The following is a 13,443-nucleotide window of genomic DNA, read 5'->3' as shown; positions in this document are numbered from 1 at the left end:
CCACCATCAAAATTGTAGATCTGAATATTTTTTTGATTATTTATTGCGTACATACTGTATACTCTATATTACCATATCATATAAATTAAAAAAAAAAAAAAACATGATTATAAAATAAGTATATTCGTTGCTCCAGTTGAAATTTAATATTTATAAGCTTATAGAATAAATATATTTGTATTAGAAAATTGAGTACCTATACAATTATTATAGAAAATTGATATACAAAGTTAGAATATAACATAGCATTCACTAATATTAAAAGCAATAGGTACTTTATTAAACTATAAAATAATTGTTTGAATGAGTACAAATTGTATCTTTAATATTTAAAAACTATTTATTTATCATTTGGATAAAATTTTTGCATGGGTCCCTCACATCAAAAACTAAAAAAAATAATTTAACATACGCTTATAATACAGTTCTTTTTTAAGCAATGAATCTAAAATTAAAATTTCTAGAGATAAAAAGAAATCATAACCTAACCTGGTCTTATAGAATTTAAATTTAGGGTCAAGCAAAACGTTCCAATATAAGATCTACTCAGTCTATAATATATCTTGGGTAAAAAAATGGAGCCCTTTTGTATATTTTAATCAATAATACGCTATATAAGAACTTATTTATACAACTGGTTAACAAACTGTTAACCTGGCATAACAAAAAATTCGTTTTAAACTAAAACTATTGTATTATATTGCAATTGCAAGTAATTAAATCAAAATGTTTACTTAAAAAAAAACAAAATAAGAAATTTCATACTTAAAATTGACAATTTAAAAATAAAAATATGAGCCTAAAAAACTTATTTCATCTAGGTATACATTTTATATTGTTTGACAGTTGTGTTATTGGGTTCAAAAATTACTTTGTCCATCTTTCGTTCGTTCAGCGGACTTTCGCCAATCAGATTTCGTATTCAAAACGCGTATGCTCTACACAATGGCCTTACAAGACGACTCCTTTATATTTCGATGTTTCTACCTCTTTGTTTGTCGATAAAAGTAAGTGAAAATGATCAGAAAACGTGAGGTATTTTAAAAATGTTTGTACAATATTTGCACGGAAAAATCACAATATGGTTGTTTAGAAAATGGCCCGCAACTGACTCAAGTATTTTATAAAAATGGAGTTATTTTATAGACTTATGTAATGTACTAAACACACCTATAAAATTCTATAAAAAATAATTTTATTCGTAATTTATATAATGATATATATATTGTTATTTTTAGTTTACAGTTATAAACAAATATATTATAACCACCTTCATGATATTCGTTTTATAAACTAAAATATTTGACAGTTATATTTCTAATATAATATAAATAATATACTATGGTAGTTGTTAATATTATTTTTATTAATGAATAACAGTGTATATTATTATTTTTTCAATATAATTAACTTGGTTACAATATATTTTATTTAATATAATACATGATAATAAGCAAATTAAGATTTAAACAAAGTAATAAAACAAGGTGACATAATGAAACTATATGGATTTCTGCATGACCATATAAAATGTTTCATATGGTATTAAATGGCAATAAACTACCTATACTCTTTATATATATATATACTATGTAAACCACTGAATCTTGTTACAAAACAATTACAATTTATGATCTTTTGTATTAAAAGTTGATTTTAAAAAGATTTAAACTTAAACCTTCATTTATAAATTAAAAAAAAAAAAAAATACTTCTATGGAATTGGCTATGTTTATATGCAATTTTATAACTGAAAGCTTGGTGTTGTAGAGTACCTGACCTCTCAAATATTATTAAAGCTTGTATAAAAACATAATATTTGTTTTATGTTTTTGAGTATTTTTTTGACTACCTAAAAATGAGTTGACATGAGTACCTTTTAAAAATCTTTATCAATTGAATTGTATTGAAAAATATTTTCTGAGAAATGTACATCATTGTAATACTATAATTAAATATATTTTAAACTGCTTAAAATTAACTGAAGTATATATTTCTTGTAAACTAATGTTGAAAATATTGCATTAAATTGTAATCAAAAACAGTTCTAATTATTATTTTAAAATAAAACACATTCATTCATTGTATTTATATATAAGTAAATATTTACTATACACAGAATAATGTATTACAAATTATGGTTTGAATGAAATACATAAGTTATGATATTTTTTTAACCCAAATTGTTGATATTAAAACACCTAATTAATTAATTAATTTAATTATTTTATATAATGTCGATATAACTAATATTAACAATCTTAGAAATCTCATCGGTTCTCTGAAATTCTAAAAAAAATAATTTTGCTTATAAAGTTGATGAAGTACATTGACATTTTTGTGAATAATGTATTTTAAAATAGGAAATACTGATTTAGGTTTGGATGTTACTACGATAGAACTTGGTCAAGAATTACTAATTTGACCTAATCCAATAATGTAGCTTTTATTTACAAGTTAAAATATGAGCAATTAATTTGCCTTTATTTCTTATAAAAATGAATTTATTATCAATTTTTAATTTCAAAAAAAAATTTTCTATTTCTGATTCTAAAGTATCCTAGCAACTTAATTGAAAATAATTCGGATTAAATGATATGTCTAGTTTCTTTTTCTTTTTTTAATTTCCTGTACTCATTACTCTTTTGGGGTGTTAAATTTAAATGTATAAATAAAATATTTTTCTATGGTGAACTATTTTTAATCTTTCTATATTCATAAATTTTTATATTAAAGTTGTTTTAGTATGATATCAACAAGTATTTAATTATTATGATAAGTGTCTTTATAAATTTCTACAATATTAATACTTGAGATATAATATTTTCAACATCATCCATAAATAATCGCAAAGTGGTTGTGATTTTGTCAGCATTAGATTTTTGACAGAACTCAGAAGTTATTCACTAGATGGTAATTGAATTTCGATTTGCTTATATTACTGACTGAATTTAGACATGTTTTCGTTTTATTTTAAAAGCTTTTCTCTTTTAGCACCTTATATGATTTTGATTTACTTGCATTCAACTTAACTTGAGAGAAAATGTCATATTATACCTGAACCTTAAATCTTTTTGAACTATATAGTTGTTAGTGTTAGTTATTATTTTTATTTACTTATTATATTCATTTTATTTTATTGAAATAATAATCATTTTTAATTTAAATTGTATTCATTTTAACTACCTATATAATGATAAAATCCATATACTTATTGATAAATATAGAATATAAATTTGAAATCTTAATATGAATAATAAAAAAGTATTTTCTAATACTTGTAATATTATTAATTTAATTCATCCATATATTTATAGTATTCTTAAAAATAGAATAGAATGTTTACCGATAAAAATGTATGCTTTCAATATTAAAAGTATACGATCTATTCGGAAAAAAATACAAAACAATTCAAATAGGTATATCAGGAATATAAAGATACTCTAATGTTTTTTTTAAATAAATTCTGAAAAAAAAAACAATGAGCTTACTAAAGTAAAAATAAATTATAACTATTTAAGTAACATAGGTTGCGCATAAAATATAAATGGTAAAATTTTAGATTGTAGGATATTAAATACAGTTACCAATTTATTTTTTAAAATTAAAATGCAATGGTTATAAATATTATAATAATTTATTTTATATTTTAAAACAAATCAAAACAGTCCTGATAAATTATCAGCCATTCTCGTGACATTGCCCTTCAAATGGACGGAAAACATAAATTTATAATTAAACGTCACTGCAAGAGTGCGAGCATTAAGCACGTCTTTTTTATATTAAATAAATTCAAGGAACGCTAATAGGAACAAGCGTATATAATACTAACGTATTATTATTATTATTATATATATATATATTTTTTAGTTATTCTAACCAAATTCTATTGTTTAACATAAAAACACCGTGTGCGTGACAATAATGCTCTGAATACAAATACAACGATTTCGCATCATGGTACAACCGTTGACCGGTGGATTACGCACGGGCGCTGCAATATACGAGAAAAAATCAAATAAATATGACGTTTTATAAGTGTTATAATTAGAAGAACGTTTGTTAGGGGGAGATATGCAGATGTGGTTTTTCCGGGCACGAATGGTCTACAAAAAAAAACTTTCTTAAACGAATGTTACTGGCCGGCGATATAATAGTAATATGTTTATCAATAAACAAATAAATAACGATCAACACGTGTTTGGAAACTTCTCAGAGTCAACCAACTGTGTGTATAATATTATGTGCAACACTCGGGGCATTATTGTTATATTATTCTGAACACCCGACGATCCCTCTTATCCATTTCGTGTCCCACAACCACCCTCATTCAATGTTCAACGGTGGCGAAGTCACTATTGCTGTAAGACCGTGAATATTATCCGAATAGTCTTTGGTGCTGTCACCCTTGAATTAACACCCCTCCATCATTAGTTGTAGCTTAATAATTAGTTAAAATTATGACACTAAACTGCAGGTGAATATAATATGACCAAATAATATTATCGTAAAAAGTTCTGTTTAATTATTATATTGTAATATCTACGTATCTACATTTATATATATATTTGTTTTTTTACTGGTGTAAAAAATAAACACATTGAAATCTACCATGACATACTACAGTATAAAAAAAAATAATTACTATGTATTTTCAGAGGTTGGATTATGTATAATGTATATTATATGCATAACATTATAATATAGATACTAATAAAACCAATACATTCAACGATTTACCTAGAATCCAAAAATATTAAAGAGTTTTTCAAATAGCTTTTATTATAATTTATATTCTATGATTAGTATTATTATTTTTATTTTTTTAGTAATTATTATAATGCGTTAAATCACGCTAATATTAATAATTAAACTTTTACATAAAGTTTAATAGACATTAACGTACATATATAATATGTTAATATGATTAATGAAATGTTAATTATTTTCAAATACCTGTCTATGATAAACTGTAATGATTAAATAAAAGTTATCTCTTATTAGGGAAGTAATCAGATTAATAAAAATTGTTTAAAGAACTAGAATAAAGATAAAAATAATGAACTGCGTTTATTTACTTTCAAATCAAAAAATATTCAAATGGTAAATTTACCTATTTAAAAACTAATGAAAATATATTTCATTATTTTTTTAAACAATTTTATGAGTTCAATGACGTATTTGTATGATATAAAATACAAACAATAACCAATTAAATAAATATACTCATAGATATCTAATAAATATTTTTTATCTTTTAGGTAATAATATAAATAATTAAATAATTAATTTTTCATTTAGACTTTCATTGCAAGTCTGTATGAATTTAATTATATAAAACAACTCTAGGGAAATAAATGTGGAAAGAGAAAATAAGATAAATGAGAAGGTTTTATATAACGAATTGGACAGTTTATGACCCTTAATTCCCAAACGTCCAACAACCACTGATATTAAATTAAAAAGTGATATTTTATTAGAATACATGTCTTATCATAATTATTACTGATATAATAATAGTTTTAATATCTCTCTCTCTCTCTATATATATATATATGTAATAAAACCCACGATATCATCAAAAATAAATATTGCAAAAATGAAAATGTTTTCATATACTAATATACGTAATTTATATAATCATAGTCTTCACAGTTACTATGGTTGTATTATTATTGTATCCTATTTTAAAATTGTATTACTTGAAAATGATTAATTTAATGCTGATAAAAACATATTATTATCACGCTTGTATAATAGAAACATGGATTATTTTTTTATAATAATTGTATAGAAAGTTCTACATCTTCCGGTTATACTTAAGGTTTTGAAATATTTTTATTTGTTCTAAATGAAGACAAAATATGTATTTACGTATTATTCACATGTAAATAAATTTAAGGTGAAAAGTGGATGCAAAACTTAAATTTAAGGTTGTTTTTCAGTGTGTGTTGGAAGTCAGCTTTGTATTACTTAACACATGGTTCTATGTTATAAAAGCATATATTTCCATAAAATCAAATCTTTTTTAAAGATAGTTTCAAGTCTCATAATAATTGACTTTAACATATAATTATTATATTATAAGTAGATAAATAAACATAAATTGTGTACATAAAATATTATTAGGTACACATAATATATCTATTTTTTTATGTGAAAAACAAATAAATACTATTCCGTTTATTATTTCCTTAGTATTATTATGCTTCAAAACAAATTTGCGTTGAATTGTTTGTTTAACATACATTTATCGATTTTATGTATAGTAACTAATAAGTAACAAAATAGTTTTTTTCCAAACTTACTTTGTGTTCTCCGATGTTTTTCACAGAACACACCAAAATCGCTTCCCGCCCCAAAGCGACAGTGACATTTTCCATGGGATTCAAAAACTCTGGCTCTGGCCCATCCTTTTGCACATCTATAACACAATGACAACAAAAACATATGAGTTGATTAAAAAAAAGAAAAAAAAATTGTTTTAGTTTTGAACTTATTTTACAGATATGTTTTCTGTATTAAACTGAATTTGGAACTACACATGACACATCACATTATATTATATATATATACTAAATGATTCTTTAAATGATACATAAAAATCAAAATTAGGAAGTGTATTTTATGAGTTACAAATACTAATTAACTCAACACTTCTTTCATCAATACAATAGTTACTACTCATAAATTTCTCGTTAACAACTTCGAAAATTATATTGCTTCAGAATATAAAATTAAAAATCTATGATGAAAAGAAAAAAATGAAAAAAATATAACAATAAAAATATTATGAAAATTTATTTATTTAAATGAACATTTTGTTTTATTTTAACTGTATATTATTATGTAAAAAGGATATTAAAAATAAAAACATTAATATATTTTGAAATAATAAGTGTCGCTTAATAAAAGAATCGCTAGTATAATATTATGTATATATTATATTAAATTATATGAACGATATATTTTTTATTCTGATAACGCCTAACTGTAATCGTGTACAAAATATTATTTTTATTTTTTATTTTATTCAATATACTTTTATTAAATTGGTACTAGGTACGTATACAAATCATAATAATATGCACTTATCAATTGATGATAATTAAAACTTTATCAACAGCAACTAGTTACGTTTAAATTACATCATATTATATTATTTTAATTCAGTCGATCCTTTGACCTTTGATGATGACCCCCCCCCTTCTATAACAATATCACATTTTACTCGCTCTGTGGCTCAATTTTGGCGGAGTTTTTGCTGGAAGAGAGTTAGGTTAGACGTTAGGTCTTATTTTGCTTGACTAGTATTGAAATATGGAGATGATGAAAAACGATTTCAGCTTATGTGGCATAAGTTTAGCGGCATTACACGTACTCTCCTCTTGCACGTACTTCAATGATGTAAATTTTGGTTTTCTGAAAGTATGCTTACACTGAAAATACTTAGTATGGAAAATTATCTTTTTCAAAACGATTCAGATAGGTAGGTACCTACGAATGTAAACATTATGCGAGCGTGAAACACGGCTGAATCTCTGTCGGAAACTCTTTAATTTATCTCCCTCTCGTCAATCTACCATCACTACGGTCGATTCATATTATACCTGTTATACGCATGTCCTCAAACTCACATTTATTCGAAAGTTTTAATCAAACTAACGACTTTAATTAACGACGATAAGTCTGTACAGACTCTGAACGCGAGGCTCGTTCGTGACTTTAACTCATTTTCCTCAGTAAAACGATCGTTTCGTCGAAGAGGTTTATCTGATGATCTTCATAGTGGTTGAGTATCGAATGTTTATTACGTAATAGTTATTATAATCTACTGTATATTATCATCAGCCTATTATGAACCGCGTATATTTATCTCACAAAGACTGCATGTTATTGATAAAAAATGTTTTTTTTTGTGCTATCTTACCGCCTACAATACTGCAGCATTAAGGTAAAAAATGTTAAAAAACCATGGTTAATAAAATCCCCACACAACAAAATAGTTTAAGCTATATACGTTTATTATAAATATTTGTATAGATGATGCAATGCAATATATAGCATGTACACTATAACGAGTAGTTTTTCGTCAACAAAGAATTTTCGAGATGAATTGGTAACGATTTTAGTAATATTTTAATATACTGTAGACAATTACATGAAGTCATAATTTATAAGATGTAGATGATTTTATTAAAAATAATTAATATAAATATGTTGGTAGATAGTGTAATTATAAAATATAATGTTTATTATGTATTCTGGATATCATTGTATAGATTCAAATTAAATACACAAATTCAAATATGTAAATTAATTGACTCTACATAGCCAGGGTAATTACTTATGACGTGGAGTTTTTATATTTAGTAGATACTATGATATTATATATTTATCCAAAACATACGTTATATATATATACTTATTATATGCGTTTGAATGCACTTCAATTTAAACTTTAATAATATGATACATTTGACAATCCACAAAGCTGTAAGTTAGTGTGTGACATCTAGATTCCATACAGTTTTAACGTCACACTAAAGCAACATTTTTCCGTATACACAGCTGTCATTTTGTGGCCGTGTCATTCAACTCACTAATTTAAACTTAAAATACCTATAACTCATTCATTAACTGTTCAAAATGGTTTAAACTGAATATAAATACAAATTGTTAAAAAAAACTATCTTTATTTAAATATGAAATATAAATGTTAACTGATATATAGGTATATAAAAAAACGGAAATGGATAAAATTTTACAAAGACTTCAATACTTTTAGAGAAAATTACGATTCACTGTTAAAATAATCAATTTATCTTGCATGCGTTTAGTTTTGGTTTTACAAAAAAAAAAATAAATAAAAATTCTGGGTTCAAATGGTGATACACATCTATGTAGTAAGTCTTAAGTTGAGTGATGAACTACTGTATATATATATATATGTATATTTGTGGTCTTATATTGGTGTCGTGTCTAATCGTTTTCGATTCACAGATATCGGCATACGGTCTAATCAACTATACTCCTAACTAACTGTTGAAGTGTTAATTATTTACATTTGATTAATAATGAATAAATTTATTCAGTAGTTTCCTATAAATTATGTTAACAAATTAGCACGATTAATTATAAATTCATATTAACTCGAGAATATCAGTGGAAAACTAGTTGAACTTAATATGTAATATGGTTAAATCTGCTTCGGCTTTACTTAATAATTTTTTTATTTCATTATGATTACTTAGTTGTCTTTTAAAAACTGTACAGATATTTTCAAATTTAATGAGTAAATAATTTTTTTTTGCGATACATTTCAGGACACTGTTATTTTCTGCACTAGTTAGGTAAAACCATTTACTGGACAGAATAAATAAGCTTATACAGACAAGTCAAATTAATAAGTATAAAATCATCGTGTTTAAAATTGTTATTGATGAAGTGTAGTAAGTATCTAATCTTATTGATTACAACTAAACAGTGTCAATGAATTAAAACATTAAATTAAAAAATAAAAGCCGTTACGTACGTATTTTAAAATTAATATTATGTTGATTTCTATATCGGATTATTTTGTATCTTTTCTATTAAATTTATTGAATACATAGAATCATATAAATAATAAAAACAATTTAGATATACCTATAAGGGCTATAAATTGAATATTTTAAATGTTAAATTTATTTAATTTAAATAATATGTATACTTTACAAAAAATTAAGTTGAACTAGTTTTCTAATATTAAACAAATGTTAATAGAACAATCAGTATCTCTAAATTGAATTTATTATTTTAACAAAAAAAGTTCTTGTGAATGTGCGTATATACAGTTTGAAATTAAAATTACTTTTTCTATCATGGTTACTACCATTAATTAAAAAACATAATTATTACAATAACGATAGTATATTTATAAGTGCTACAATAGTACTACTTTAAAAATAAATAAAGTAAATTAATTAAATATAATAATGTGGTGGTATAATGATATTAATGATATATGGTAGATACCTAAATAGAAATAAATATATATACTGTATATAAATATGTATACTCCTGAAAATAAATATTAATTTATAAAAACTGTATTTTTGTATTATTTAGTAAAATAAATCTGATAATTGTTGTTTTATTAGGAAATTTATGATTCTGATAAAACTGAGCCAAGTGACGGATGTATTGATTTTACAATAATTTGTTATTTTTATGCGTGTATCTTTTGTAATTCGATAATTTTAATATCCATTTAAAAATTTCAATGTAAACATTATAAGTTATAACACCTTTTCAAATAACTTAATTAGTAAATAAATTATTCAATGATTAAAAATGAATACAATTATAGGTTTAAATACATGAAAACTAAAAATGTAATACAAGGATAAGTTATTATGTTCATGGTCGTTTAAATTGTAAAATGTATTTAGACGGAATTGGATAATTAAATATAAAATAGTGATATCTTCTTAATATATTTTTAAATTTTATTTATATTTTAAAAATATTAATTGTTAGATGTTAAATCATTTCACTTTTGCTTAAATTATAAAATTTTTAAAAATTTTTCAAAATATATAAATAAATTTTAGGTTATTTATACTATGCAACTAATCACACTATTTTTTTATACGTACATCGGTATTTATTAATATTAATAATATAATAATAATTTATGGTATCTTAACATTATAATAGCTATTGTATGCTATAAAAAAAAATATCTCAATAAATATATTATAATATGTTTTAGTAGTATACATATATTAAAAATTAAACAATGCAATATCCTTAGAAATAAAATCTAAATATATGACAATTTCACAGTCATTTATTGTATTTAAGAAATAATTTATCAATGCATTTTGAATGTGCACATTTAAAATAGAAGATCTGTAAAAGTGACGTCCTCAATAATAAGATAAACTCAAGATTTATTTGTAAAGTAACTTACTTTTTTTTCTTACAATTTTTTTTTTTTTTTTTTTGAATACAATCACGATAAAAATGTATTTTGTAAAATGAAAATAATTAGTAAGATTTAAATAAGTAGGTATATAAAGATAACGTAATCCAACAGAACATAATTTAAATAATTACTATATTATACATTACACCTGTAGTTTATATTTGATTTCATTAAAAATTATATACCTACCTATTCATAAAAATATGTATACTGTATAGATAATGCATTTATTCTAAATTGAATATTATGTACATAAATTATTTGCAACAAAGATTTAGAAAAATTAATAAGAACAATATATATATATTATAAATATAATTACATATTTGCACACAATAACCATATTTATGCATTTGTAATATACTTGAAAAGTAATTGGTTTAATCCTACATGTTATTTTTTTTTTAGTTATTTTTTTTTATATAGATCATTAGTATAAAATTATGTTATTTATAATTTGATTTATTTATGACCATTGTATGATAAATGATAAATATATGTTTATTTGACATAATTTATTTTTAATGAAAAAATGCAATAGTTTTATTTTATTTATGTGTTATTTTAATCTATTACAACTGGACAAAATGTATAGTACACAAAAAGAATATAGTAATCTGAGAAATGTATTATCATTTTTTTTTACTCACACAAAAAAAAACTCTTACAGAAATAGTTATATATAATATTATACCACTGAATATTAATATATTATAGGCGATTGAAAATTAATTTTTATAGTCGATCGTTTATGTTGTTCTTCTAAAAATATTTTATTAATTTGCGATACCTTTCCATAAAATTGTAGTCGCTTTGTACTTCAATAATTTTGCTTCACATAGTCACACTACTGTGTGAAAAAAAAACATGAAACATGGGTTATAAAAAGGATTTGATTTCATTCTTGGTAAACGCGTACGCTTAGATAAATCCATGTAATACATATAATAAGTATATAAATCACTTCTTTTTTTTTTCATATAAAATTTGTGCATATACGTATATATATGCATATCTATATATTATTAAACAGGAACGTGTGGCATACGTATTACACATACGCATATGCCAATATTATTATAATAAACCTTTAATGATGTACGCTGTACGACTGGAATGGTAGGTATTAGTTTTACTGCATTTTTTCGATTCGCTGCAAGGGTTTGAATATAACTACTTATGAACTAACATCATCCCCAATTCATCGAACTCTGTGCTATTATTATAAGTCTTCTCTTACCAATATTATTATTTTTTATTTTTATTTTAACTTAACCAAGTCAAGCGTATTTAGTCAACAAATATTTATTTTTATTTAACCATCATGTGAAAAGTCCATTAATTTTTTCCATATTGCGAAATTCTTTAATCATTAAACAATTTCAAATTAAGTTATCACCAAAAGTAATTTATTATTGTAAAATTAAATATATTTATATTATGTTTGTACAAACGTGATTATGGAAATATTGTGTGAGCGAACGTTAAAAATAATGTAATGTATACAAGATAATGTCATTTTTCATAAAAATACAACTTTTCATTTTGTATAATTATTATATAAAGTATATCATAAGGAAAGTATGTATTTAACATATTTTCCGTATGATTTAAGTTTTCATAAATTATATAGATTCTGTATAAAACAATAAACGTTTTGAATTTAATATTAAAATATATATGTCTTATGTTAATTTGTAAGTGATAAAAGAACGTAAAGAGGGCTATAAAATAGGTTTAGTGTTAAAAATATATAAGAATGGCGCTTAATTAAATTAAATACGGAAAAACGACTTGAGCAAAATTTAACAATTTAAGTCAAACTAGATAATTGTTTGGTATCATTTATTATGGCAATAGTTATTGTTATTTTTTTTTTTATCAACTTATTATATTGCATAATACTTGTAAAATTATTTTTATAATGTATAATAGGTATTAAAAAGGTAAGTATGTAAACCGGTGTTTGAAAATGGTTCCATGGAATAGAAATATATTTTCAAGAATTACAACTAATTTATTATAGAATTTTACTGAATAAAATATTAAGTTTCACAAACAATAAAATAATTGTATTTTGAGATTTACCAATCAGGTAACTGATACAATTAATTGAACAAATTAACTGATATTTTATTATATTTTTATACAAATTAATCCAATAATTATTTAAGATGTTTTATCATATTATGCTACTAATTTTAAACAGTGTTCTTTCGATTATTATTATGATGTATAATTCAAATTTGATTGAATCAATCAATAGTTATAAAAAGTTCTTGTAAGTTATTCAACGCTTATTATAAATTAATTATAAGTTTTTGTTACCACTTACAATACGTAACTTTAAAAATAACTTAAAAATTATTTTAGAAAGTTATGGAAAAAAGTACCTATATGTTTTCTAAAAGTTAGTTAAATTCTTCACTACTGTATTGAAATACTATTACAAAACCTATAAAACTCTAAAAA

At 22.9% G+C, this 13,443-nt stretch overlaps 1 protein-coding gene across 4 annotated transcripts in view; it reads right to left on the bottom strand.

Annotated features, from left to right (window-relative positions):
- The window catches only part of LOC114121288 (lachesin-like), a 176,126-nt gene that overhangs the window by 51,516 nt on the left and 111,167 nt on the right, over window positions 1–13,443 (bottom strand). For all 4 annotated transcript variants that reach the window (XM_050199484.1, XM_050199485.1, XM_050199486.1 and 1 more), the window contains one exon: window positions 6,308–6,423. In XM_050199484.1, the coding sequence (XP_050055441.1) occupies window positions 6,308–6,423 (116 nt within the window). The remainder of the gene's footprint in view (window positions 1–6,307; window positions 6,424–13,443) is intronic.

Source organism: Aphis gossypii, chromosome 2, assembly GCF_020184175.1.
Source record: "Aphis gossypii isolate Hap1 chromosome 2, ASM2018417v2, whole genome shotgun sequence".
Classification (NCBI taxonomy): domain Eukaryota; kingdom Metazoa; phylum Arthropoda; class Insecta; order Hemiptera; family Aphididae; genus Aphis; species Aphis gossypii.
The sequence above is the reverse complement of the archived record's forward strand: the minus strand, read 5'-3'. Positions and strand labels throughout refer to the sequence as shown.